The following is a 27,719-nucleotide window of genomic DNA, read 5'->3' on the forward strand; positions in this document are numbered from 1 at the left end:
GTGGTTTTGCTTTTGTCTATGAAGCTCAAGATCTTGGAAGTGGTAAAGACTATGCTTTAAAGGTAAAATGAATTTACTTGACAGGTTTACAAGGCCTCTTGTTCTGCTTGATGCTTTAGCATGACAGTTAATCCTTGGTGCATGCCACTGAACAAGTAATTTGAAAAAACGCAGTGTGGTAAAGTGGCGCTTGTAGTACACTGCACCGGTAACTAGAATGGTCATTCCTATAAGGACCCTGCCAAAGATGGGAGTCGGTCTCTTAGGTACTACTGCTGTTTATCTTCATTTAGTCTAGAAATTCATGACCCTGCCGCAAGCATTTTTTTTTTATGCGTAAAAAGCAGCTTTCTTGGTTACCTGAAATGGGGTATGGGAATGTTTTCACTCCTCAGAAGCGGATTTGGCCTACTGTTTAGCCTACCTTTGTACTTCCAGAGTAAAGTTCATCAATGTTAAAAGTAATGCTCAACGCTTTGACTCATTAATCAGACATTTAGCCTGGCACTTTTCAGAGACACTCCTCTGGATTCTTGTTTTCTGAAGGCTTATAATAATCATGTAACAACTGAAAAACTGAAGTATTACGGAAAGGGCAACAAAGTGAAATCACTTATTTTGTTGTATTTTGCTTAAAAAAATCATATCACTTGTGTTCACCACAAAATGGTCTTTTTGGAGTAGGGATATTCTGTGGCTGTATCCGTATGAAGACATCTGTCTTGGAGATAAAGTGAAAAGGGTAGTAGTATGAGAGGTAGAGAGGCAAGATGGCATCAGACCGTGAATAATTACTTGATCTGTTGTTTTGCTTTTTGTATGATATCCTGCAGTGACAAAACATGTGACCAAACCCATATGGTATGTGTGTTCAAAATGTCATCTAGAAGCAGCCCTGCTTAAAAATAATGGATAAAAGGTAGACCACTACTGTACTTCCTTTGCTTTGTAAAACTAGTGCTTTTATAGCAAACGCTCAAGTTGATCCTAGTCAAATGTTGACTCCAAATCCAATACTAGAAATAGTAATGCTCGATTTTGCTGTTGATTACTCAGATAACATTGAAAATGTTGGGCTATGTAACTTGGAGAAGTTTTGGTGGTGTGAGTTGAAGGTTGTTCTGTAAGATTGAAGGGCAAAGATGAATCTTTCCTTGTCAATGCACGATGCTGTAAGCCAGGAGACTTTAACATTTCATACAACAGAAAACTGTCAGAGCAGTTGCTTTATGAGTGTCAAAGGTTATAACTGCTCAGTTATCACTAAACTTGAACAGTATAAGTAGATGGAAAACTGGGTGTTAAATTTATGGCAGTATGTCCAAATGTACAGGAAGCCTACTTCGTTTACCGCCCTATCACAGTTCTTTAGGTTTTTGACTGTAGCTTATCCTTTGTTTTCTGGGAAAAAAACAACTGTGCACTGTTTTTCTGTCAGTTTTAATAACTGTATCTTCTCAATTATTCTGTTTCCTGATAGCGATTGTTGTCTAATGAAGAAGAAAAGAACAAAGCCATCATTCAGGAAGTGTGTTTTATGGTATCCTTTTCTGGAACATTTTAGTATTTTGATTGACTTACATTAAATGTTTCTGAGAAACAGAACTACTCTACAGATCCAGTTCTTTCTGTGCTGTACACTGCTTAAGAGAACTGACCTTTTGAGGAAGGTCTGAGTTCCAGGTTTGTCATTAATGTGGCATCAAGATAAAGCAAGTTCAGCTCTTAAAAAATTTGCAGCACTGTATGTAAATAAATCTTGTAGCTGGTGTAAACTTGTCATGTACTTCATCTAGCAAGAAGTGAAATTTTTATTAGGGCTCTCTTGCAGTCCTGTGACTGTGGTCAAGAGACCTTTTGACTGTTCAGATGATACTTAGATCTTGAGTAGACTTCCCTCACATTCAGTGGATTTATTGCCTTTTTAACTGCTCAAAACTTTGCTTTTACTCTCAGTGTTTCTTTATTTCTGTCTTAGATGTGTCTGGCTTCAAAAAGTATTACTGAATATTAAGGAAGGAATTCCAGTAGAGTACATACTCAGAGACAAGAATCAGATGATTCTCAGTGTTGGTGCTGTCTTCTTTGTCTCTAATGATTATAGGTGGTAGGGTAAATGTAATCTCAAGTGTTTTCAATATTTGCTCCACGGTGTCTGCTCAAAGACCCTCAGTTTGTATGGTGAGTCAGTGAGTATGCTGTTGTTTTGTTTACCACTCTTGAGTATTTAGCATCATTTTGAGTTACCAGGCAAACCCACAGATCTTTATTTAAGCTACTGAAATATTTGTTTTTATGATTAGTGAATTGTTTGGCAAAATTTTACACTAACCACAGTTCACTACAAGTACAGTTGCAAAGAATGGACTAGCATAGCCCTATTTTTAGCTACTCTGACTACATCTTGCCAGGAGTAAAGAACCGAATGTTCTTTACTGAACTGAACTTGGATGTTTTTTCACAGCTCAGACTGATTAAAGCTTATGGACAACATGAGTGAGGGTTAACTGTTGCTGACTTTCTAGGCTATAACTGTGAAATGAAATTAATTCCTGCAGGTATGAGTAAAAGATTGCGAAGAGGTACGTAAGATATAAAAATAGTACTTTAGATTCATTCTAATTTAGTGGATCAAACTTGCCCTTTTTTAATAGCTTTGTTGCACTTAAAGCGTCCTTGCTTTTTTTCTTTTCAGACTTGGTGAATGCACCTTGTAAACAGTGGGTCTTACAGGCATGATTCTCTCTCTATATATATATGACCAAGGTCATGAACATCAGGGACAACGCAAACAGGCATAATGCAATTTAATTTCGAATGGCAGAAGTTGAGATCACTTACATTTTACTTCTTTTTATGTAGTTAAAAAATATCTTGAATTTTTGAACTGGAAGTGAACCGTGACAAAGGTTTTAGTATGAAGAATTATTACTGATGATGGGAGGATATGTTGCTTGGTCTTTTAGAGCTTTTTTGTTTTGAACTTTAGTTTAATTACTTAAAATTAAAACATTACATACTTAATACTTGCTCTGGGAAGGGAGGTGTTGATACAATTGCTCTTTCCTGATCAGCTAGCTAGAGAAGCAGCTGATAATTAAAAGGTCTCTCTGTACTTGTGCTGATGCCTTGCAGTTATCGTCAAAAGCCAAAAAGAAGAAATTAGGCCTGTTACGAAGTCCAGTTTCCTCAGACCTGTAATAACAGGGATTTTTTAAAATTACATTACATTTAGTGGCTTTTCTTGAAGTCTGGTTTTTTTTTTCAGCTGAAGCATGGATTTCCCTGTTCTGCTTAGTATTTTATATGCAGCTGTAATGCTTTCTGTGGTTTTAAGCATACATTTCAAATGAGATCTCTGTGAACTGCTGTATACAATAGTATCAATAAACCTGGCAGTCATCTTCCTTGAATGTGTTATCTCCAGAAAAAACTTTCAGGTCATCCCAACATTGTCCAGTTCTGCTCTGCAGCATCTATAGGAAAAGAAGAATCAGATACAGGACAGGGAGAGTTTCTTCTGCTTACAGAGCTGTGTAAAGGTAAGCTTCATTTCTTTTCCCAGCAGTGCATGTTGCTTCTGACAGCTGTCTTGCAGAGGATGCTTCACAGCTTAGAAGCTTTGAAAGCCTCTTAAAGATAGCATAATTCAGTGGAACTAGAGTTCAGATTATTCTTTCATAGGGTAAGAATCATGTTCTTTAAAACTACAGTTCAATGTCATGTTAAATATGGGGTAGTCATTAAGTTCTTTGTGTTTGACACTAGGCAGAGGATGGAAGAGGAGGAATAGTTCCTTAGACCATTGGCACTGCAATCAGTGTGGCTTTGCCATTTTCAGAATATCCATCTAACATTATAGCTCAAGGCTGTAAATCGTGCTTGATGAGAAGAACATTTGTCTGTTCATGTCAGGCTTTCAGAATGTGTGGTGTTCTGTGTGTGCTTATGTGAATTTCCCTGATTTCCTGCAGGACAGCTGGTGGAATTCTTAAAGAAAGCAGAATCCAGAGGACCTATCTCTTGTGACACAGTTTTGAAGATCTTTTATCAGACCTGCAGAGCAGTACAGCATATGCATAAACAGAAGCCTCCTATTATCCATAGAGATTTAAAGGTTAGTTAAAATGTTTAAATAAGACTGAATTCTTAAAAAGCAAAGGAGCCTGTTGGGCTGAATCAGTGTCAAGGCTGATCAAATAGTGGACATGCTTGAGCACAGTACTTGCATGTACAGCCTTGCCAAGGCTGCTGAATGTTAGTGAAGGTTGTCACCAAAATACTTGCATCTCTTCAAAGAACATCTTTTTTCTTGTGCTTGTGATGTCAGTAGTACTCTATCTGAACAAGCTGACAGCAGAGTAGTATATCATGGTTTGCTGATTAAGTTAGTCTCTAAGTGCTTTTGATAAAATAACTACTTATGACTTGTGAGTTGTGGTTTTGGGGTGAGCAGATCTTCTGAATAGAAGAGGTAGAGCATTGAAGGAGAAGAGAAAGTACTGTTGGATTCTCTGTGAAAGATTACACAGCCTCTGAGAGTGTGTAGTAAGCTGTTTGTTTTAGAACTAACAACTTGCATGGCATTTTAGGGTTTGTTTTTAACTTGAATTTTAAAATTTGGTAGGCATAATCAGTGACAGATTTTGTTTCTTAATTTTTCATTCTGCTAGCCTTTACCAAGATGCTGTAGAAAGTGTTGTCCCCTTAAACTTTGGAGATTTGAGAAGACTTCATCTGTATTTGAATTTTGTATGTTGAAGGCAGGCATTCACCTTTACATATATGCTTAACTTATGGAGCCCTAATAATCAGTGAGATTCTGCTGTACTACGAACACATTTGAACCTAATGGAAGGAGGTGGTCTTAATAAACAAACAAAATGAGAGAGAAGATTCTGATTCCTGAAACAGCATCTGAATTTCACACGTCTGTTTCCTTCTTGATGTGATATCAGCTGAATGTAGAAATGTAGAAAAAAATTGTTACTCCCTAAGTAAGCTCATACTCGATTACTTGCTTTTAAAAAGTAAATGTGTGCCAAGTGTCTTGTTGAAAGCTTTGACGTTAGGTACTACTGTAGTCCCTAAATATAAAAATAGTTGAGATGATGGAGCACTCTTTTTTTTTTTCACTTCAGTGCTGTTGAGCAGGCCTCTGCATCATGTCAAAGAACTTTCAAACAACCTGGGATGGAACTTTATTGGTGCTGCTTTCTAGGATAAAATCTTTTATTCTTCACTGAAATTTCTGTACACCAACCCCCAGAAAAAGCTTGTAGATAAGGTGTATCTCTTCTCTGAAAAAGGGGTAAAAAACTATTTACATTATTTGTACATAATTTCTTACATAGCCCGCTCCATAGACCTTGAGCTAATGCTGCAATTCAAGATCTGTTTTATCCTTTCAAGTTCCTGGTAGAGATAAAATATGGAAGAAGGCAGGAATTTGGTTTCATGTTGGTTTCATGTTACGGGGCTACAAAGCAAGATTAAATGATGGTTGTGCTGTGATAGGCAGAGACCTTGCTACAATTAGGAGCCAAATAGGGATCATTTAACTGTGTTGCCCTTTCCAGAAGGCTGAACTTAGGTCAGCAGCATAAAAAACTGTAGGTCTCAAAGTTCTGAGCCAACTTCAAATGAGACCTGAGTTACAAGTGTAGCTTTTGGGGAAGGTGTAGTAGGGTGGAATCCTAATAGGTTTTTCTGTTATTTTGACTGAAAGTACAAGGATTTGTGAGTTTATATAGTGCAGCTTTGTCACATTAAGAGTATGAGTCTGATAAGTGGCTGGGAGGTTGTGGGGGAAGCCCTCAGGTTGAGTCACAGGGTTCAGGACTAAACTGAAGCTTGTTTTCCAAAATCCTTCTCAGAGAGGAGCCTAGGTGTGACTGGATCCAGTGTTAGTGCCAGACTTGGTCAGCTGTTTATATCCAATAGGGATTATGTGAGTAGCCACTTAGCAGTCAATGTTTGCCTGTCAGAACCCTCACAGGGACTTTTACTGAAACAGTCTCGCAAAGTTGCAAAAGTTAGATGATTTATTAAGGTGACAGCTGTAATAAATTCAGAATTCCCAGTGATAAGTGCAGTGTCTTACACAAACGTAAACGTCATCCCAAAATTTAAGTGTGTATTGCTATAACAATAACTATCATTAATCATGCAAGCACTACAGTAAGAAAGCGCAGATTGATACTTAGCGCTATAATTAGTTATTGCAGTTCTCACCAAGAAGGCCTCCCTGCTTAGGGAGGAGAGAGGTCCAGGCCTGTTGACCCATCTGACAGCTGGAGTTCTTGCCCTCCTCTGCAGTACAGGATTCTAAATGTCAGATTTATACTTTTGGTGAGATGGGGCTTAAGTCAGTTGTTGAGTCCTGGTTGACCCTTAACAAGGTTCATTATGTGTTTGATCGAGGGGTGTGTGCTTAGCTTCAGCAATGTAGCATCAATCTGTGAGGCCTCCCCCTCACCTCAGGTGTCACTCAGTTGACTCACTGCTAGGACCACTAGGCACCACAATGAGCAAGTCACTCAGCTCTTGCCCTTGATCAGGTCTGGTGCTTATTGGCACAAGACAAACAGCCTTTGCTCTTGTTATTCTGTATCCAGCACCCACAAGCCTTGTCCTTCACATTGCACAAGCTTAAAAACAGTTTCACCTTTGTAGTGGTGGCTGTTTCTGTCCTCCTCTGGTTTCCTTTTATTGCTTGGCAGTGTAGTGCATTCTTTGTTCTTGAACCCCTTTGGATGAGGTTCACGCTTGTGTGTGTGCAGCACTGTAAGAACCCAGCTAGTTACCAAACTGTAAACATTCTAAGCTTGTTAGAAGGCAATCTGTAAAATATCAGTGTTTCTCTGATATTTTAACTGCCTGAAATTGATCTTTTCAGGATTTGCCATGCAGTGCAGAGCTAGTCTGCGTAACACAGGTCACAGAGCCTGTTAAAATCTGAATAATCGGCTGGAATGTTTTACATTATTAGCAGCCTCTACTAAAGCATAAAACCCAGAACATACATGCCCTGAAGCTCAATCTCTGGTCTTACTGTGACCATTTTTATAATGTATAATTGTATAAATTAAGTTAGATGTTGAATACCCACCTTTCTTACTGTACATGGAGATAAGCAAATGTTATCCAACAGAGAAGAGAATTCAGATTGCTTACTGAGAGCAATACTTTAACCGCATCATTAATAGAGCTCATGTCTTCCTACAGGGTAGTCAAAATTAATTTTATGGTGGGAGAAGTTGGAAGGGGCATCTGTGAGGAAGCCTAGTAGGATATTCTGAAAACTGAGTCTTTACAGAAGGAAGTCCAGAGATGTTATGCTTCAAAAGGAAAGGAAAGACAAACCTACTTATCTGAAGTGTGATGTTGTAATGTTACTAATATGCCTTTTAACTTTTATACCTTCTCCTGACTTCATATGGGGATGCAAATTTTCTTTTTCAGCCTTTTTGTGGTTATGACCTCAAGATACTTCTACCCGGTACCCTCTTTTCCCCTCTTAAGTTACTTCCCCATTTCAGTTAGCAATGCAGGAGGGTTGGATTTTATCAAGTAGGAAAAGGGAAGGATGATGACAAACTACTCAGGCAGCACATGGTCCTCAAACAGCTGGTTTCTGTCTCTGCACAGGGTCATGACTGCCTCTGGATGTCCCCCAGCAGCCAGCTTTTCTACTAGCACCTTCCTGTTTTATCTGCAGGAGTCCTAACCTCTGCTCCACTGCAATTAAGCTAACAGTGTTCAGTTTTATGCATGAAGACACTTGGATTCTGATATACTGCTGCTGCAACTGGTCCTCTCAAAAACTAGCCTCTTATTAGGCACTAATTGAATGACTTTTTTTTCCTGAGGTTTATGTCCTGCTCTCTTGAATGTTTCCTGCTCATAGTGGTTTTGGTACTTCCTTTTAAAAATTGATTGTATTGCTACTATATACATTTAAAGTACTGTCAGATCTTTGTGCTCCGGTAAACAACATTCTGGGCTCAAGGGAGTGTTTATACATGTGCGTGTGCGCGTGTGTGTGTATATATATATGCACAAGTGAGTTGATGTTTAAAAGTGTGTGTTAGTGTGCAGAAAAATGGTCTTTAATTTATTATTCTACCTCTTTTTGAAGGTGGAAAACTTGCTTATTAGTAACCAAGGGACAATTAAACTTTGTGACTTCGGCAGTGCTACAACTATAGCTTACTATCCTGACTACAACTGGTCTGCACAGAAGAGAGCACTGGTTGAAGAAGAGGTGAGACTATTTTAATGTGATTCATCTTAATATCAGCAGTGGATTCATTTTACTGTTACTGTTAATCTGATGGTGATTTGTGGGACTTCTAAGACTGCTGTTGCAGTTTTAGTGTTGTCTGTAAAGCTTTAGTTTTGTATTTGTGTTGCCAGAGTTTAAATACTGTCTGCAGTTATAATCATGGCTTGTTCATTCCTGCATATACAAACACCACTTCAGTGTCAGCATTGTCCATTCTGCAATCTGACGTGAAAATAGAAGTGGCTACTAGTGCTTCTTCTAATTGCATTTTTAACAGGAAGTAAAAAATTGGTTATGCCAAAGCGATTCCCACCTTCTCATCTTTTTTCCCCTCAGTTGAGTAATATATAAAAAAGTAGCAAGTCTGCTCTGCAGAATTTGGATAGTCAGTATTGCAGTACCTCTAGGTCTACAGTGACAGTGTTAAGCACACAGTGATTTTTTTTTTTTTGCAGAGTGCATTTGTTCTTCAAATTGAGAGTATTCTAGTAAATCCAAACTAAACTCAGACTTTTCAGTACGGAGAAATACAGTGACACTTAAAATTCATGTGTGCAACTTCTGATATCATGAGTCTCTGTAAACTTCCCCTGTTCTGGAATCCAGCATCCTTGAAGAGCAATCCATTGGTTTTTGGAGAAGAATAGATGATGTACCACTGTCTTGTGTAGTGTATGCAAAAAGATAAAAGATCTCTTCAAGGATCCTCGTGAACATAGCTTAACTCTTTGGATGTGTCTGCACTGTCATTAAGTATGATGAAGAAGTGAACAATACATGCTGAAGCATGAATTCACTTCCTGGTTTAGTGTTGATCTTCTGTATTTGTGTTCCTGTAGAACAGTGATTTTACTTTACATGTGTTTTAGTTTGGAAGGACTCTTGAATGTCACAATTCTACTTGAGTGTCTTTATCTGGCCTTATTTCAAAGCTCTTGTGACTATCAAAGGATTTAATTGATGTCTTCTTGACAAGTATTTCTGAAATTAATTTTCAAAGTGAGAATGCTGTCCCTTGTACATGAAAACCTGTTCCCTTGGTTGAATGCTGTTACAGCTTATTACTCAAGTTTCTGTTTCAAGAAATTCTATCTTCTGCAGATCACAAGGAATACAACACCAATGTACAGGACACCAGAAATGGTAGACTTGTATTCAAATTTTCCCATTGGTGAAAAACAGGACATTTGGGTAAGGAATTTTTCTCTTGCTTCATCATAGCTGCTTATGTCAGTGAAACTTGATTTTGCAGTCTTCATGTTATTTCGATGATTAAATAAATGAAAGCACCAAAATGAACATAGGGTAGATTGCCTTATTTCAAAATAAACTTAAATAACTATGTCTAAATACTGTATGAATGAGATGTAGTGTTGGAGGGTTTTCTTGCTGGACTTCCACTGTTAGAGGCAATGAGGAACTTCTGTGACATTCAGTAGAACTGTTGTGTAGTTGGAGCTTGCCACCATAGAGCTAGAATACTTACAGTTCTTAGATTCAAATTCTGAGCTTTCATGCTCTGCCATATACGTAATCCTGGGACAGCCTATTGCTGGTTTCAATATGGTTATGTCTAGATCAATATGGATCTAGATAAGATACTGAGAGATGGCAAGGATGAGAATTACGCAGAGATCATTCATGCTTTGTATAGAAAAGATGATAAACATTTAATGTTCACTAAAAAATTTGTAGGTGAGAATTAAAGCTAACTATTAAATGCTCAGTTGTACTTTTTTCAGTTGTGTAATACTGTAATAGTACAGATGTACTGCCCAGTGGATTTTTGCTTAAGGACTTAGTTTATGCAGGTGTGAGGCTGTTCAGCTGTTATCTGAATTGGCAGCATGTCAAAAGACAAATTGAGAAAATGTAATGCTGGTGTTTTAAAAGTTTTTATTTGGAATCCAGAACTTCATTTCTTAAATTAGTTGCATAATATTGCGGAAACTCTTATTCAGCTTCTACAGCTGTTGGTGATTTTCTTTTGGTATGTGAAGAAATACCAAGAATATTTGTTCACTTTACATGTGTTAAAGTCTGGCAGCTTGAGCCAGGATCACATACAGTTAAACACAGGGCTCAAAAGGGCAGTTGCTTTTTTTTTTTTGGTTTAGAATAACTCTCTATCCATTAGTATTAACATGGTGGTTGTCTCCTGCTATGTCTTTGGAAGATCTGTTCCAAACTGTCTCCATGTCCCAAGCATGTTCTCCATGCCTTTGTTGGAACATGTTGTTCTGTCTTTTTTCCTTTACAGTGTGGGCTCTATGAAAACATGCAAAATATTTGGCAATAGAATATGGTGCTGTCTCAGGAAGCATAACTGATACTGTAGTTTGTGTTAAAATTTTAAAATAAACACAATTGTTTTAAACAAAACAGTTTTCCCAAGAAAGTAGGCCACAGGAATAACACTCATGATTGCAGTCTTTATGCTTGTCACTGAGCTTAAAAGTATCAAGGAAATAGAAATGTCTTGCTTAGAACAGCAATATAGATGAAATATTAGTTATCAAACACAAACTCCATGATGGGAATGTGATTACATACTGATTGTAAGATCAGAGATTCTGAGGCTTGGTGAACTGCTTTCTGTACATTTGCTACCTAAGTCTAGAGATCTTCAGTAAACTTGTATACTTTAGTTCCATTTTTTTCCAAATTAATGTGATTTCCTGAACTGAAATTCAACTGAATTCCACTGAAATTACAGGCTTTACCTTGTTGTAAAGACTTTTTTCTTCATTTAAATTATCTTTTGGCTTGGAAAAGGCCCTTCATTTGCTCTGGCTTTTACGGATTTCTTAAAAAGCAAAAGAGTGGGCTTTAAATATGTTTAAGAAGCAGAATTTCTAAGTTGGGTTCTCCTTATCTAGATCTGGTAAGAAATTCTTCTAGTCAGTACAAGACATCTTGCAGGTCTTAATTCTGTGTGAGCTGAGTGATCTCTTTATATTTCATGCAGTTTAATTCTATTCAGAAAGTACTTTGCTGTAATACCTATGTGTCATCCTGTGGCTATATGGTAGAACTTCTCATCATTCTAAGTGCGCTGCTTATTGCCTGAAGCTGGTCAGTGGAAAAATAACAGTATTTTGATTTGTTTCAAACAGTCTGGCTGCATCCCCTCAAACACTGCCACAACATCCCAGAAACCCCCCTGTCCCCTTAAGGAAGGGTTAAATTAGTAGTTACTTTTGGTCACTTTGTCATACTGCTTTTTTACCTGCTGTCATGTGAGTGCTCAGCTTCTGTAGAGGGACTGTTGTGGTCTAAGCCCAGTGGGCACCTGAGTACCCTGAGGTCTGCTCATTCACTTCTTCTCTGGCTCTGTCCCCAGTGGGATGAGGAGAAGAAAAATATAACAAAGAGAGACATTCTGGGCTGAGACAAAGGGTAGGATGGGTTTACTCACCACTTAATCATAGGCAAAAAAAGACTCATCTTGGGGAGAAAATAAAACTGTTTTGTTACCAGTAGCATCAGAATAGAATAGTGAGAGGTACAATCACATCTTAGAGTCAACACATTCTTCCACTCCTCCCTTCTTCCCAAGCTCAGCTTTGTTTCTGGTCTCTTACCTTCTCCACCCCCAGCAGCACAGGGGGATGCGAATGGGGGTTGTGGTCTCTGCTGCTCCTTCTTCGGGGTAGGGAGGCCTCCTTGCACTGTGGGTCTGCCCATGGCTGCAGTTTTCCTCACAAACTGCTCTGGTGTGGGCTTCCCTTCCGCGTGATGTGGTCCTTCCCACAGACTGCTCCAGCACACACTGCCCATGGAGTCACGCACTCTTTGGGCACAGCCACCTTCTCATGTGGGTCTCTTCTCCACTGTTGAGTCTCATGGGCTGCAGGTGGGCCAACCTGCCCTCTCTACCATGGGTTGCAGTGGAACTTCTGCTCCAGCCACCTCCTCCCCCTCCTTTCTTCACCAGTCTTGGTGTCTGCACAGTTGTTCTCCTCACATTCCACTCTTCTCTGCTGCAGGTTTCTTCTGTTGCTTCTTGAGTTTCCAGCTCTCAGGCTGGAGCTGCAGCAGGGCTTGTCTTGTCCTAGGGCTGCACCACCTGTGCCAGGCCACACTGGTCAGGGCCAGGAGCAAGAGAGGGTGGCCATGTGCTGCATGGTTTCTTAAATACATAATTTGCAGAATCAGTGATTGGCATGGCCTTGGTCAAAGATGGGTCTGGAATTGGAGCCATGGGAGCTTCTAGCAGCTTCTTACAGGGCTATCTCAGTAGCCCCTCCCTTGCTACCAAAAGCCCTCACAGAAACCCAGTGACAGACTGGCTGCAGCTTTGGGCTAACATCTGGGCAAAATGGGCTTTTCTGCTACGTGTATCCATGCTGAGGCTACGTGGATAGTGTTGTCTTTGAGGAATTGCCTTTTAGCCAAATTAAATCTCTGTTTAAAATACTCAAAATATATCACTGTTACAAGTTAGATAAAACAGAAGGAATGAAAAACATTCCCTAGCAATTAAAGCAAAGATCAAATCTATGTGATCTCTTCACTTCCTTCATGTTCAGCTGATTGCCTTTGTGCTTTTCTCCCCCGTGTGGCTGTGGATGCTTTATTCTGATGTGCTTGGTGTCTCAGGCTGCACAGGGAGTAGTCTCATTCTTTCAACTAAATAATGATCTGCCTTACTACTTTGCAAACAGGCATTTCTGTGGGAGAATGGGTGGTATTTCCTATACTCCCTTGCTGAATTAATTAATGTGGACTCTTGAGGTTTCATTGTATGCATTACAGAGAGCTTTTTATCAACAAACTGGCAAAAAAATGTACTTGCTCTACAATAATACAGTATTAATATGCAGTTTACCTCTGGCCCTGGATTAAGAAACTTAGTAAGTGTTCTGAAGTAACTAAATCTCAAACCTTTGAGAGACTTTAATAACACTTAAATCTTTGAAACTGTTCTTGGGATTGTTTGACAATCAAGGACAGCCTGAGACGGTGTATGCAGAGGACTGGAGGCAGCGTGCAGATTTCTTAACTAACATCTTCACTGGCTTGTTTTATCTGTGCGGGCTTATAAAAGCCCATATGCTCAAGCAACTAAGCTGGAGTTCAAAAGAAGCTTTGAAGAAGAATTTTCCAGTCTGTTGTGCAAACATTTTCTTGGAGGTATTTAATGCTTTATTATCAAACTTTTATAGGCCAGGTGGAACATGATTCTGTTGTAATAGCATGACTCTCTCCAGTATATTTCATATGTTAACTTACATGAAAGTATCTATATCAACTTATATTTACTGAAGTAACAGTTATCCAAACTAATCCATAACACCAGGACTATTCAGAGATTAGAATTGAAAACTGACTTTTGGCTTTGGTGGTTTTTCTCTTAAGAGGTCACACAGGTCTCAAGTTTTGGCACACTAAGGAACTTAAAAGTTCCCAGGATGTGGCAGTCCTGCTTTTGTGATGTTTTGTCTTGAATTAACCTGTCTGAAAATTATCTTAAATTTTGTTGTAAGAACTGAATAGCCTTCTGATTGTAGGAAATAAAGGGACCATCATTTCAGGCTTACTTTCTTCAAATCTTTATAAAAACAAGTGTTTTAGAGATGATGTTGTATCCCCCTAGTGTCATTAAAACAAACTGATTAACACTTAAAGGCTTAACTAGCTGGTGCATTGCGTAACAGAATGTATCTGAGTTAGAAATACAAAGACAAAGTTAGAAATTCTGTTCCCATAAATAAATCTAGTCTCCTGGAAGCACAGGATGAAGATATGAAATAAAACTTCTTAGCCTTTTTGTAAGAAAAATCCTGTTCTTGAATCTAAGTGTTGCAAGATTACTTATTTTTGTATACTGTGAAATTCATAAAATGGATTTATTGTAATGACTTTTAAAAATACCAGAATAGGAGTATTCCTGATCTTGAAAACTTCCATGAAAGGGGGAAAAACCCCACAAACTTATTTAGTAGCGGTATTGCTGCTTGGAGTTCTCTAACTGACATGCCAAACAAATGAATGTTTCAGTAAGTGTTCTGTTCTCAGAGAAACATCAAGACATTTCTAAAGGAGTGTGAAGCTGATCCCTAAAACACTAGGAATATATAGAGAGAGTTGCATGAGTCAGCAGCTGATGATCAAAATGTGTGATTTGCAGGCATTATTAGGAAGCTTAATCAATTTCATATGCTAAAATTCTGCTTTAACTATCATTGCTTGAATTAGAGACAGCATAAACAAGAACCAGTCAATGCATTCATGAAACAATTTGTATTCATAAGCTTTTTTCATTCTGTGGTAAGTTGCACACAAAAATGGTGGGTGGTACAGAGCTCCTATTGCCCATGGACACCTTCCAGCTTCCTGTAGGACCACATGCTATCTATCATAGAATACAAGACAAGGTGTAGAGGTACAGGATAAGGTGTTTATCCTTGGGCCAGTATCCTTGTATAAAGTTACAACACTCCTTTGAGTGGCAGAGGTGGAAGAGGATAGAAGCGTGCTATGATCTGCTCATGTTCCTGCCCAGGACTGCTGCTGTCAGAGACCAGAGAAACACCAACTGAAGAAACAGCCCTCTGCCTCCCTGCCTGGGGTTCTCCCAGCCTCACACCAAGGTTGTTCATTTCATGCCTCCCTAATGGCCAGGAAGTACCCATCCTGGGCCAAAAATACTGACCACCACCAGTGCCCACTGACATGACCACTCCCTCAGTAGGGCTAGTGCCAGGAGCTTAGTCCCAGGGTACCCAGTGAAAAAGGGCACAGAGCTCCCTTTGCCCATGGCTTTGGGAAGCTTCTAGCTCCCTGTAAGAGCACCATGGGGTGGAGGTTGGTTTTATCTATCCTGTATACTGCTGGCCACTCTGCATTTTAGTGGCAGGGGAGGAGGAAGACAGGAGTGTGTTGTGGTCTGGTTGTTTCCCTGTCCAGATGTCCAGCTGTAGTACAGAGCAGCCACCCTCCATCGCCATGGGCAACCCCTGCCTCCACACCCTCCCCTCCGTGCGCTTGCTTATCTGCCAGCCTAGGTTAATGCAGCCCTTTTTATAGTCATCCTGGACTGGCAGTGTCATGACCTGCCACTGCCAATGTTGTCAGCTGTCATACCACCATGACACCTATGCACTGTTTGCTGGGTAAAAAACTAGCTGGATGGCTTGGCCCAGAGAGTGGTGGTGAATGAAGTTAGATCCAGTTGGAGACCTGTCACAAGTGCTGTTCCCTAGTGCTCAGTACTGGGGCCAGTTTGGTTTAATATCTTTATCAATGATCTGGACAAGGGGATTGAGTGCAACCTCAGTAAGTCTGTAGATGACAACAAGCTGGGCAGCAGTGTTGAATCTGCTTGATGGCAGAAAGGCTCTACAGAAAAATGTGGACAGAGTGGAGTAACCGGCTGAGGGCAATTGTATGAAGTTCAACAAGGCCAAGTGCTGGATCCTGGATTTAGGTCATAACAACTCCATGCAATGCTACAGGCTTGGGAAACTGTGGCTGGAGAGCTGCCCAGTGGAAAAGGATTTGGGGGGTATTGGTTCACAGGAGGCTGAACATGAGCCAGCAGTATGCCCAGGTGACCAAGAAAGACAACAGCATCCTGGCCTGCATCAGGAATAGTGTGGCCAGCAGGAGTAGGGAAGTGATTGTACGTGACACTGGTGAGGCTGCACCTCAAATACTGTGTTCCGTTTTGGGTCACTCACTACAAGAAAGATACTGAGGTCCTGGAGCCTGTCCAGAGAAGGACGAGGAAGGTGGTGAAGGGCCTGGAGCACAGGTCTTGTGAGGAACAGCTGAGGGAGCTGGGGTTATTTGATCTGGAGAAAAGGAGGCTGAGGAAAGGCTTTAGCACCCTCTACAACTACCTGAAAAGAGGTGATAGGATGAGAGAAAATGACCTCAAGTTGTGCCAGGGGAGGTTTAGATTGGGTGTTAGAAAAAATTTCTTCACTGCAAGGACTGTCAGGCACTGGAATGGGCTGCCCAGGGAAGTGATGGAGTCACGATCCTTAGAGGTCTGTGAAAGATACGTAGATGTGGCACTGGGAGACATAGTTTAGTGGTGGGCTTGGTAGTGTTAGGTTAATGTTTGGATTTGGTCTTAAGGGTCTTTTCTACCCCAGGTGATTCCATGATTCTATGAAATATTTTTGCCTTTATCTCTGTGTAGGCTCTGGGCTGTATCCTGTACTTGCTGTGCTTTAGGCAACATCCATTTGAAGATGGAGCTAAACTTCGCATAGTCAATGGGAAATATGTCATTCCACAAAATGACACCCGCTATTCTGTGTTCCATGATCTCATTCGTAAGTTTACAATGTTATTTATGTAACTTGATGTCTTTATGATTACATCTTATAATTGACAGTTTTGTATTACTGATAATTAAATTTTATTGATATGTGATGGTGAGAAAGGTTAACTGCAACAACTTCTTATTTTATTAAAAACTTTAATCCATTAACAAAAAACTTGAAAATTTTAGAGGAAACTTTTGAGGTTTTTAGTGCTGTTGTCTGTCTTGCTTAGGAACTGAATTAGTCTATAGGAACAACTAATGTTTGATTTGTGTTCTTTGAATGTGCTTTAGAAATTCTGTTTTCTCTAAGTTTCAAATAGATTACTGGCAACTTTAAATACAGATCCAGGAATATGTCTCCAACAGTGTTAGATGTGAAGTTGCTTCTGAGGTTATTCATTGACCGATCCCAAAGTATATTCTTTGAAATGTTTTTAACATTCTTAACCCTAAATGTTGTTTTTTCTTGGGTATCTGTTATGACAATATTTGGATATGGATTTAGCAGTTGCTCCACTCTCTTCATGTGTCTGATTGCTTATTGTACCGGAGTACAAAAGAAGTTGATTAATCTCTGCTGGGAGAAAAGGTCTGAAGGATTTCTACTACATTGTCTGAATCTCCTTTTTTAGGCTCCACTTTGAAGGTGAACCCGGAGGAGAGACTGACGATCACTGAGCTTGTGAATCAACTGCAGGAGATTGCAGCAGCTAGGAATGTGAATCCTAAATCCCCTATCACGGAGGTAAAGATATCTCGTAAAGAATACTGTTGATTCGGTCTCCTTTCTCTCTCTCCTCTCTGTTTAGTAACAGATGTCAGAGAAGGTGCCCTGTTCTTTAGTCCTTTGAGAGGTTCACAGTAACTTGTTTTGAAATTCAGTTGAATTGATCTATATTATTTGTAGGATCTTTTAAAAAGATCATTTACAAACACCTTTTAAAACACAGAGCTTGCATGATGTTAAAGGAAACTAGTTGTAGTTTTTACTGCTTGTTTAAAAACTTCTCATAATCTTGGGTCATTCTTTAGTACTTATGTGCTCTGTTTGACATGCTGCATTTAATCATAATTAACTTACACAGAAAAATCTAGTATATGAAGACTCTGCCTACACTAGCTTGAAACCCACTTTAGGTGTACAAATTAAGCACCGAACAAAAGACAATACTGCAAGTGAATCAATTAGTGTATCTTACCTTCCTGGCTTTCTTCTGAGGTTCAGTAACTGATAGCGTCCTTGTTCTCACCAAGTGAAAGTAATTTAAAAAGCATAATGAGTTGGCTAAATGGGTAGGAAAATTCTCATAGTGAGCATTAATCTCCTCAGCTCCTGGAACAGAATGGAGGTTATGGAAACAATGCTCAGCCTCGGACATCTATGACCTCTGTTTCGCAGAGCTCCAAGCCTGCAGGACAGCTGAACAATATGTACAATGCAGGTAAGTACAGAAAGAGACATCATCTTAGTGTAAAACCTGTTGTGTGTCTTCTATGTGGAAAAATTAAAGAAACTGGGGATTTTAGACATTTTATAGCTATTTTGTATTTATATCAGTGTTTCTAATCTTGTTTTATTTTTTGCAGAGTTTCATGCATGTGCTGATGCATGCAAATGTGAATTTCTCAAGTATATTGATGAACAAGATAAAATTCAATTTCCTGTGTAAAACAATTGAAAGTGAAACGTGTGAAAGTTGAAATAAGTGAACTAAAACTTGATTAAAATGATGGATACAACAAGCAATAATGCTCTTAAGAGCAAGAGCTGTAGAGAAAGTCTTCAGGATATGATAAATAAAAATGGCTTATTTTAAACTGAGAACTTTCTGTTTCAATGAGGCAATGATACTTGAAAGTGTCTTGTAAAGACGAGTTTAAATTTAAACTGTTAAAAACCTCCTCAGAATTGCTGTATTTTAACTGGAAACATGTTACTTTGTGGCAGAAGTTACTGAAATCAGTTCATATCCTGAGTCTGTGCACAGTATTGGATCTTTGGTGTAAGGAAGTGACAATTGTCCTTGCTTTCCAAGAACAAATACTTTAATATCAGATATGTTACAACTTAAAAAGATTGCAGTTGTTTTGTGGCTTTTGATAAAACTTTATGCTAAAGCAGGCTTGTTGGTGTCTAATGGCTGAGGTAGTCCAATAAATAAACGGAGAAGCAATTGTGTGGATTTTGACTGTGGACCATAGTAGCTAATTAATAGCTAAGGAGTCACTGACCTCACATGCATTTATTTTAGCCTGCACAAAGCCTGTTTGAGGAAGAATTACTTCTACAAGCATCTGGAGTCCACATCTCCCTCTTCTTCCTACCCCCCCAAGAAAGGCTTTTGGCACCCTGTGACAGTTTGAAGTGCATCTGACTTTAGACGATCATAGTCTAAAGCTCTTTAGTTTTGTCACTTCCAGAAGACTCATGTCTGACAGCCTCAAAGAGAAAAAGCAGCATCCTAAACTCAGTGCATTGGCTATCCAGCCAGTACTTTGAGAAATAGCCTTAGCTGGTACTGCCTTGAGCCTGGCTAATTATGGGAGGATTGTGCAGGGAGGACTTTAGGAGATGGTTGCACCAAAGGACATCCATCAGTGGTGCAGAGAGGAACTTCTTGTATCATCTGAGGAAAAACAGTAGTTGGAATAGCACTACTAAATTAAGTCAAACAAAGTAAGTCTCCAAAATGACACAATTGCAAGCTGACGTATCATTCTGTGAAAATAGATATTCCAGAGTTCATTCAGTTGAAAATACTCACACTTAATATATTAAAGAAAATGAAAAGCATGATAGGCTTATTTGCATCTAATTTCTTACTAAAAGACAATTTGCGCATCCATCTTATCATATATCATATGTGAATGTAGAACATTTCAATTAATGTAGAAAATATTTCATGCTCTAATTTTCCTTTCAGCTTGGTATTTCTTGCTTGATATTACTTATGCTGAATTGCCAATGAGACACATGTTCCAGGGAAACTTTTAAAATTGGGTAATATTTATTGCAGTAATGTTATCTGTATATCAATTTCGGTGGAAGAATCCGGCTTCCTAATAGGCTTATAATCAAAAGGCTGTCTGGCCATCTGTTGTTCCAAGAATGAGTACTGTTCGATATATACAATTATATCAATAGGGATGTTGTGCTGGAATGTTGTGCTTAAAAAGTAACTGAATTATGCCAGCTGCTTTTGAAGCCCTGCATTAAAGTGTCTCCATTGGGGTGCTCAAATAGATTTGCTGACAGTAAGCTGCAGTTTAAGAGACTGATACTAAAAAATGACAGTATTTTGCTGCATTGGCAATATCAAATAAATGCTTTACTTTCAGAATTTTTTTACCTTGTTTTCTCTTAAATGCAGACAGTCAATTAAACAATGTCTTAAGTAGTTTGCTTGTACCTCCTGACTGCAGGAAGTACTGTTTTTTACATAGGTTATAGTTAAGGAGAACTGTGAGCCTTACAGCAAGGCGTAGCCTGTATGTGCATTCACTTCCAGTTTTGTAGGCAACTTGCTTTAGTGTGGAACCCAATCCAGGACATGACTTAAAGTACAATTATTTTTATTCGACTACTCTAGGCCTGACCGTTGCGGAATGTGACCAGACTTATGGAGGGTTCTTTGATATTCTGAGGGGTGGAACAGAGCGATTTTTCACTAATATTAAGGATACATCTTCTAAAGTTATCCAGTCTGTGGCCAAGTGAGTAAAAAAAAAAAAAATTGTGCTGGTGAGAGTTCTGAATAAAGGATCAGGAAATTATGAAATTATCAAATTCAGCATCCTTTTACAAGTATGAGCTCTAAAAGCTGGTAGCTAGCCCTGAGATTTTATGAATTATATTAATACAAAAGTTACTTTAGCAATTACATACTGGAAATAAGAATCTTGGAGCCAAAAGCCTGTCCATAAGTACTACTTTCCCTGCTGTGTCTTAGATACTGAAAGCTTGGGTGCGATGAGCAGGTGAGGGTGCTGCAGTAGAGCAGAGACTATCATGGATCAGAACAAATGAATTGAGTTATTAGATAGGGCCTCCATGTACAGGAGGCAAAAAAATGGAGTGGCAAAAGGAACAACTAAAGGTAATGGAGGTGAGAAGAAACACTGCAGGGAAACTCTGTGAGCTTTTATGTCCAGTTTAGTTACAGGTAGAATCCTGTTCCCTCAAGGCAAAGTGAGAGAATCTGCACTGTCTGTCTCCTTTGCCCTGCATTATGTGGAATAATACTCTCCTGTTTTGATGCATTTGTTCTCAGATACCTAGTATGTGATTATTTTTTAAATCAGATATTCAGTCCTATTCCAAAAGTTTCTAGTACCCTTGTGTGATCAGTATTAATCTGTATGAGTCATACGTTTTTAACTTGTACTGAAGTTTTATGCAGTGTAAAGGTTTTTCCTTTATTTAAGGAAGAGCAGGTAAGTCATTACTGAATACTATGACTGAACTAGGGCCTCCTAAGGTATACTGAATTTGTCCTTCACTCTAGGGTTTGTGGTCCTTTAATTGAGATACTGCATTATGACTTGTGAAGTCTATTGCTTGCACATGCTTTTCTGTCACTGAGTGTAATTTGTGTGTAGTGCTGCTCTAAAATGCTTCTAATGGTCAGATAAGTTAGATCTGTAGATCTTGCACCTCTGTAGGTGCTTCAAGTGCATTTTTAGCTGTTTGCTCTTAACATTTAATCTATCTAAACTTCTTATGCATGGTTTAGAAAGGCCAGGTCCTCTTTTTTTTTTTTTGAAAGGTTGCAAAAGCTGTGCAGCTTTGGTTTGTCCTTCAGCTTTCTACAGAAGCAATTGGCAAAGTTGCATCTGAGTTTTTAACCTGAGGAAACCACTCTGACTTGAAAACAGGGAGGTGTACAAGGGGAATGAAAATGCCTGATGAAAAGCAGTGACTTTAGCAGCTTATTAGAACTGTAGTATGTATGAAGAAACATGATGAACTACAACTTTTAATCAACTGCTCTCCATTTCATTATTTTGATGTATGCTGTCTTGTAGACCTCTATTCTTTATCTTCTTGTACCTGCAACCTTCTGTGGAACTCACCTTCCTCTTCCCTCCTCTTCTGTTCCTTTTGTGGTATCTTGTTAAACAAAATTTACTCTATGGTAAAACATGGAAATATTCTGTGTATTCCTTGCTTTTGGCTCTACTGTTTATAAACTCATATGTATTTAATTCCCTGTCTTGTATCTAGGCAAAACTGCCAGAATTTAAGTCTCACAGTGAGAAATTACTTTTCTTCCTTTGTGACAGATAACACTTAAATTCTTCTCTACTTTTGACAGAGTTACAATCCCTGCTTTCTCATGCCAGTGTTCCTGTGTTAGATCTTACACTGACACTATATTTTGATTGTAGACTACATGCTTCTGAAGTACTCCTGCACTTCACTTTCTTTTGCTCTTGTCTCCACATGACTTTCTGGATTCTTGTATCTCCAACAGTAACTGTACATCCAGCCACATCTGCAGAACTCATTTGCCAGTTTCTGAAGTATAGGTCAGTGAGTACTTGGTGTCTGAAAAATGCTCTTCTCTACAATTGTTTAGATTATGATGACTTTCCAAAGTAAGTCTTGCATCTGTCTTGCTCTTAGCGTTACTATGTCACTTCTGGATTGTTAGTGTTCTGTGACTGAAATATGCACTTGGCACTTTAGTTAGTCCTTTTTTTGACAAACTGGGAGACTGATTGAAATGGAACTTGTGGCTCTTGAATCTTGCACAGAGCCCCATAGCAGAATCATTTGTGCCTTAAATTTGTGTGGGACATAAGGAACTGTCATAATCCTCTAAACTGCTTCAAACCTCTTCTGGCATAGCTATTTACTTGCCTGTTCCTGTGACCTGCAGTAGGTGATCCTGCTCTAGCAAAGGGGTTGGGCTGGATGATCGTCAGAGGTCTCTTCCAGCCTCTACCGTTCTTTGATTCTGTGACAGAGGCTTGTCAAACAGTGTATGTTAAGTCCCAGGCTTCATCCTGAGTACATCAGTTCCTCACATATGTTTCAGACTAGGCTCATTGAATAAGGGTTTCTATTTAAGTGACTTGTGCACATCACCTCTGACAGAGCATCTGAGGCTGTAAGACTTTTGTTTTGTCTGCATTAACATAAGCAAATCTTGGTTTTGTGAAGGACCCTCTGTCATCACCCAACTGCCTTCTTATTTTCTTGTGTTATCCAAGTGAATTTGGTAGTTGGGTTGGGGAGTGAAAGAAAAGGAAAAGGAGGGAATGCAATTCAATATTGTTTAAATAATCAAATTGTAATTGTTAATTCTTTGCATTGACTATTGGACATACTTTTTTCTGTCATGGTCGTTCTCTGCCTTTACAAACTTGTGTATGGCTACAGATGATAGCATCAGGGATGTGAGCATCTCTCTGTACTGTTGCATCCTTGACTGTCTTTCCAAAACTCTTCAGCTAACGTGAGAAGCAGACATTCTGGACAAATGAAAATGGCTTTTCCTTGTCATGCATTTTCTTCAACACTCCAGCACTCCTTGTGTTGGAGTCTGTCATCTCATTAGGTAGGCTCTCTCTTTCCTGCTTATCATTGCTTTTCCGAATGGGGGAGTTAATTTGTTTATCTGCAGAAAGACTTCTTTCTCACTGAATCCAAACTGCAGTGGCAGAGTTAGTGTTCTGTAGTTGCTACAAAAGATTTTTTTTTCTTCTCGCATAGTTGCTTTTATCTTAATTCAAATTTTGTTCTCTTGTTTATCCTAATAAGTGATAATGTCTGAAAACTGAAACATGCCGCAGGCTACTAGGAACAGAAGAGTGAATGAGGGCTGTCTTGATTGTCCTCTAGGCCACCTCATTTGCAGGTGTGGCAATCTCCCTTGCAGATTCAGGTCAGGCAGAAGCAGTTTATAGCTAAATGAGGGAGAACACAGCAGCAGAGGTTCAGCCCTCTATTGATACAAACTGACCTAAAAAAGTACTAGGGTGTATACACACTTAAGGCAGATATGCACAGCCCTTGGAAGAGGCCTATGCAGCGTCTGCACAGAAGGGACCTTTGCTCTGGGAGATGTAACTGTGTGTGTCTGTTAACTCAGTCAGCGGCTGTGTGGCCTCAGCATACCTCTGTTCAGCTCATCTGTCTCTCACTTGTGATACTGCTGTGCCCTTGAACAGCTTTTGTGCTTATTGGGGTCTGCATCCACACAGGTTACAGATGCCCTGCCAAAAAACATATACAGATGTTTTAAGTATCCAGTCTTCACTGTTACTGAAAGCAGCCAGCAAAACTTTTATGATCAGTCTTGTTTTGCTTTCTCAGAACAGTTTATTTCACTGAAAAGTTCTAGTAATCTAGGGAGCAATTAGCTACCTTTTTATTGCTAGTTTTCTTCTAAGGTAATTTTGTTTCTGGTGTGGTACTGCATTAATATTTCATTTAATGGATCATTGTGTTGCACTAGGTAGTTGAATGATTAATTCAGTTTTATGAAGCAAAACCAAGTGGGAACCGATTTGATGTGAATTCCTGTGCTACATTTCTTCCTGGCTTTTACAAAATAAACGGTAAAAATGGTGGTGTTTAGCGAATGAATAGATGTGAGCTTTTTCATGCCTGTGAGTGCAGAGGTGTCTGGAGGAAGATTGTTTAGTGTTAGAGCATTATTTATCTGAAGGTAATAGTTTGTGTGCTGATATTGTGGCTGGGGTGGGTACTCTGTCCTTCAAATTCCCGCCTTCAAGTGTTAGTAACACAAGGTAACTGTGCACTATTGTAGCATTCTGTGCCCTATACTAACTGGCTTATTTTTTTGAATTAGTTACTTTCAGTGTAACTGTTTTTAACTTAATTTGCTGGAATCTCTTATTTAGTTTTAGTTAGGGTCTTTAAGTACAGCTGTTCTCTGGCAAGATTGATAATGCCAGCCATTTACAGAGTGGAAACACTTTCAGTATCTAATTAAAACTTCTAATTGTTTTTAGGTGTTTATTCTGGAAAATGAGAATTCATATCTTAGTTGATACATTTTCCACTAGGCTTCTCAATAGAAAGCTTCAAAGTAGCCTGGTATTATCAGAAGAGTGGTTAAATATTGGTGTTGTAACATACTCCGCTGTTTAGCTTAATTAGAGCCTTATTAAGCATGCTGAGTCTTCAGTGTCCTCCATGCAGTCTCTTGATTTATTTACATGTTCATCTACTCTTATCACCTGCCAGCAACTTCACTATATAAATGAAATATCTGCTGTTAACATGAAAGAAAAGACCTTATTCCTCATGCTTAGTTACAGAGTTGTATCTTGAAATGTGTAGGAATGCTTACCAGTGTGAATAATATGCATTCTTTCACCTTCCTGCCATTTAAAGCAGTCTCAGTTGCCAGTCTCATATGAGACACTACACTAAAAGCAGAGCGTCTTATGTTCAAGTCTTACTACTGAAATAGCTCTGAAATCTTCAGAGTGAAGTGCAAAGTACAGTAATTCAAGAATATGGTCACATGTTTTAGGAGTCTTGTGTTGGTTTTGCCATTTAGCAGCTACATTTTAATTAAGAGAGCACAAACATTCTGAAGCTTTTTCAGTTTCAGCAGGTGTATAGACTTTTTTCTTTTGAAATAGCAAGCTTGAGTTGGCTGTGTTCTGTTGTTGGCATACCAGGCTGCACTTCTTCAGCAATGTGTGTATGGTGAGATGGTGCTTCTAATAATGTTACATTTTAATTTAGACAAATGTAAAAAACAAAGCCGAATTGAGTGGTCTTTCTAGTAAGAAATCAGTATCTGAAAGTGTTCCCAAAGGAATGGGTGTGGACTGCCTTTTTTTTTCTGCTTTTAAAAGTTCTGTGCTTCTTTTTCAAGTTGCTGCTTAACCTCGATGTTACAGGATTGAAGAGAGAGTTCTTTGTTCTCAGGCTGTCGTATTGGGTGGTTCTTTATCTTGATATCAAAACCAGTAGATATCATTAGAATGATCTGTATGCCTTCTTGCTTGAAGCTCGTGGGTGTAAGCAACAAATAATGCTTGCTACTTTTCAATCATATAAAGGGCTATGCTCATTACTAATTTCAGTAAGAAATCATTATTAGCTCTGAATGTAAATCTTGCCATAATTTAGCTGCAACAGTGTTCCCATTTGAGCTGCATGATGAAGTTTTATGTCCTTCCAAAGTTGCAAAGAGTTTTGAAATAGTGTTTATTTGGTCATTTTGTCTACCTCCTTATGCAAGATTTTTAAAGGCTGAGGGGTTTTTTTGTGCTATGTCTAGTGAGACTCAAACTTTCTTGCATGGGTTTCAATTTTTCTTGAAACCTTGGGTTATTATCATTGTTAGGACACTGATTAAATGGTATTTATGTGGAATAGTATAATATTTTTTCTTTCAAAACAGTTATTCTTGTCTTATGTAAAATCTTCCTCCCGATCCTTGTAAATTCATTGATCTTTAAAAAAATCAGTCCCTCCAGCCTACTTCATGCTTACTAACAAACAGGAAGGAATTAAAGCATAATGTTCTCTCTTGATGTTTCAAAATTTGAGTGTAGTATCCTAGGTCTGCTCTTTCAAGCAGTGTCTTGAAACTTTGTAGTGATATAAAAGCATTGCTTTAATAGTGCCTCTGCATTCCTTAAACTTGCATTGTAGTGTTGTAATGACTTTTGATATTCTGGAGATAATAAGCTCCTGACTTATTTAAGCTAGGGATGTCTAAACTAAGGGGTGAGGTTTGTTCTTATTTTGCTGATCAGGAGTGTAGACACTACGTGATTATACTCAAGACTGTTGGCCTGCACTGGGGCTCTTCAGTCTCTTTTTCTTTTCAAGTTTTTTTGTCCTGCTATGTGGCAGATATCCTACAAACAAACAAAATGGTGGTCCTAAAATAGTATATTATTGGCATAATGTGGGTGATTAGATAGAGATTATGTGAATGGACCTAAAAAAAAGTCTCTGGGAGATAACTATTCAAAAAGGCTGCTCTTTAAAATTGTGCACAACTGTATGAGGAGATGAGTAATGGTTAATGCCTTGCTCAATGTGGGAGCTTTAAAAGTGAATTTCTGGAGGAATCATTTAAATGAGGAGAGAGATTCAGGTACCCTTTCTTTATTCATAAGGAATCCAGAATTTGGGCAGCATGGCCATCTGGTCTAGATAGTAACATGCAAGAGTTTAACATTTTAAATGTAATGTTTCTACAAATGGTCTTTGTTTCAAGTATTATGATGTTCTCCATTAAAGATATTAATGTATCCTCATTAGGCTTTCAAACGGTTACCTACAATGAACATTTATCAGTAAGAGCAGGGGCTAGAGGAGTGAGTTAAACATTGAAGGCATCTGTACAAAATACCTAGAGATGGCTTTGTTGCAACTGATATAAATGAGTAACGATTCAAACACAAAGTTTGTTCTGAAAACTGTATTCTGACAACCTTTGAAGTATGAGGCAACAAGCCTCAGATGGAAAAAACTAAATGTTATTCATGGTGGTGGATATACCCTGAGGGACCTGAGTTTTAGACTTATGGCTTGAATGGTTCTGTTTCCCAGTATTAACTCCGATGTGTTCTGTTTCAGTTATGCGAAAGGAGACTTGGATTTATCATACATAACATCCAGAATTGCTGGTATGATAACTATGTCTGTCTTAATAAATTCTGATTGTTCTTAATATATGGAAAAAAGCAAATGCTTCATCTGGTGTTTGTTGTTTTGTCTTCAGTGATGTCCTTTCCAGCAGAAGGTGTAGAATCTGCCATCAAAAATAACATAGAAGATGTGCGGTTATGTCTGGACTCTAAACATCCTGGCCACTATGCTGTGTACAATCTCTCTCCAAGAACGTACAGGCCTTCAAGATTTCATAACAGGGTGCGTATAGTTTTTGCATATTTCTGTTAAAGGTCTTTCACCATGTCTTGATTATACCTACAGCTTTTTATCATGAAATATGTTGAAGTAGGCTGCATAATCAAAAAGATCACAAAGGAGTAAGTATAAACATAAGGCCAAAGAGTAACCTATATTCTGCTTGTCTTTGCTTTCAGTCCAAACTTAACTGATTAAAGACTAATCTTTAATCTTGATGATTAAAGTCCGTTTTTCTAGACTAGTGATATCGTTGAAAACGTTTACAGGTACCTTAC

The 27,719-nt window shown here is 38.8% G+C and overlaps 1 protein-coding gene across 1 annotated transcript; it reads left to right on the top strand.

Moving 5' to 3' along the window:
- LOC104546071 (cyclin-G-associated kinase-like) lies at positions 1-27,444 on the top strand (the record flags this gene model as incomplete). Its single annotated transcript, XM_010191363.1, has 12 exons — positions 1-62; positions 1,481-1,540; positions 3,428-3,542; positions 3,975-4,117; positions 8,141-8,266; positions 9,389-9,478; positions 16,440-16,575; positions 17,201-17,313; positions 17,899-18,010; positions 20,159-20,282; positions 27,151-27,200; positions 27,296-27,444. Coding segments are annotated over 12 exons (1,280 nt in total), but the record flags the coding sequence as incomplete, so codon positions are not given.
- Between the last annotated feature and the right edge of the window lie 275 nt (positions 27,445-27,719).

Source organism: Mesitornis unicolor, unplaced genomic scaffold (assembly GCF_000695765.1).
Source record: "Mesitornis unicolor isolate BGI_N332 unplaced genomic scaffold, ASM69576v1 scaffold14899, whole genome shotgun sequence".
Taxonomy (NCBI): Eukaryota; Metazoa; Chordata; class Aves; order Mesitornithiformes; family Mesitornithidae; genus Mesitornis; species Mesitornis unicolor.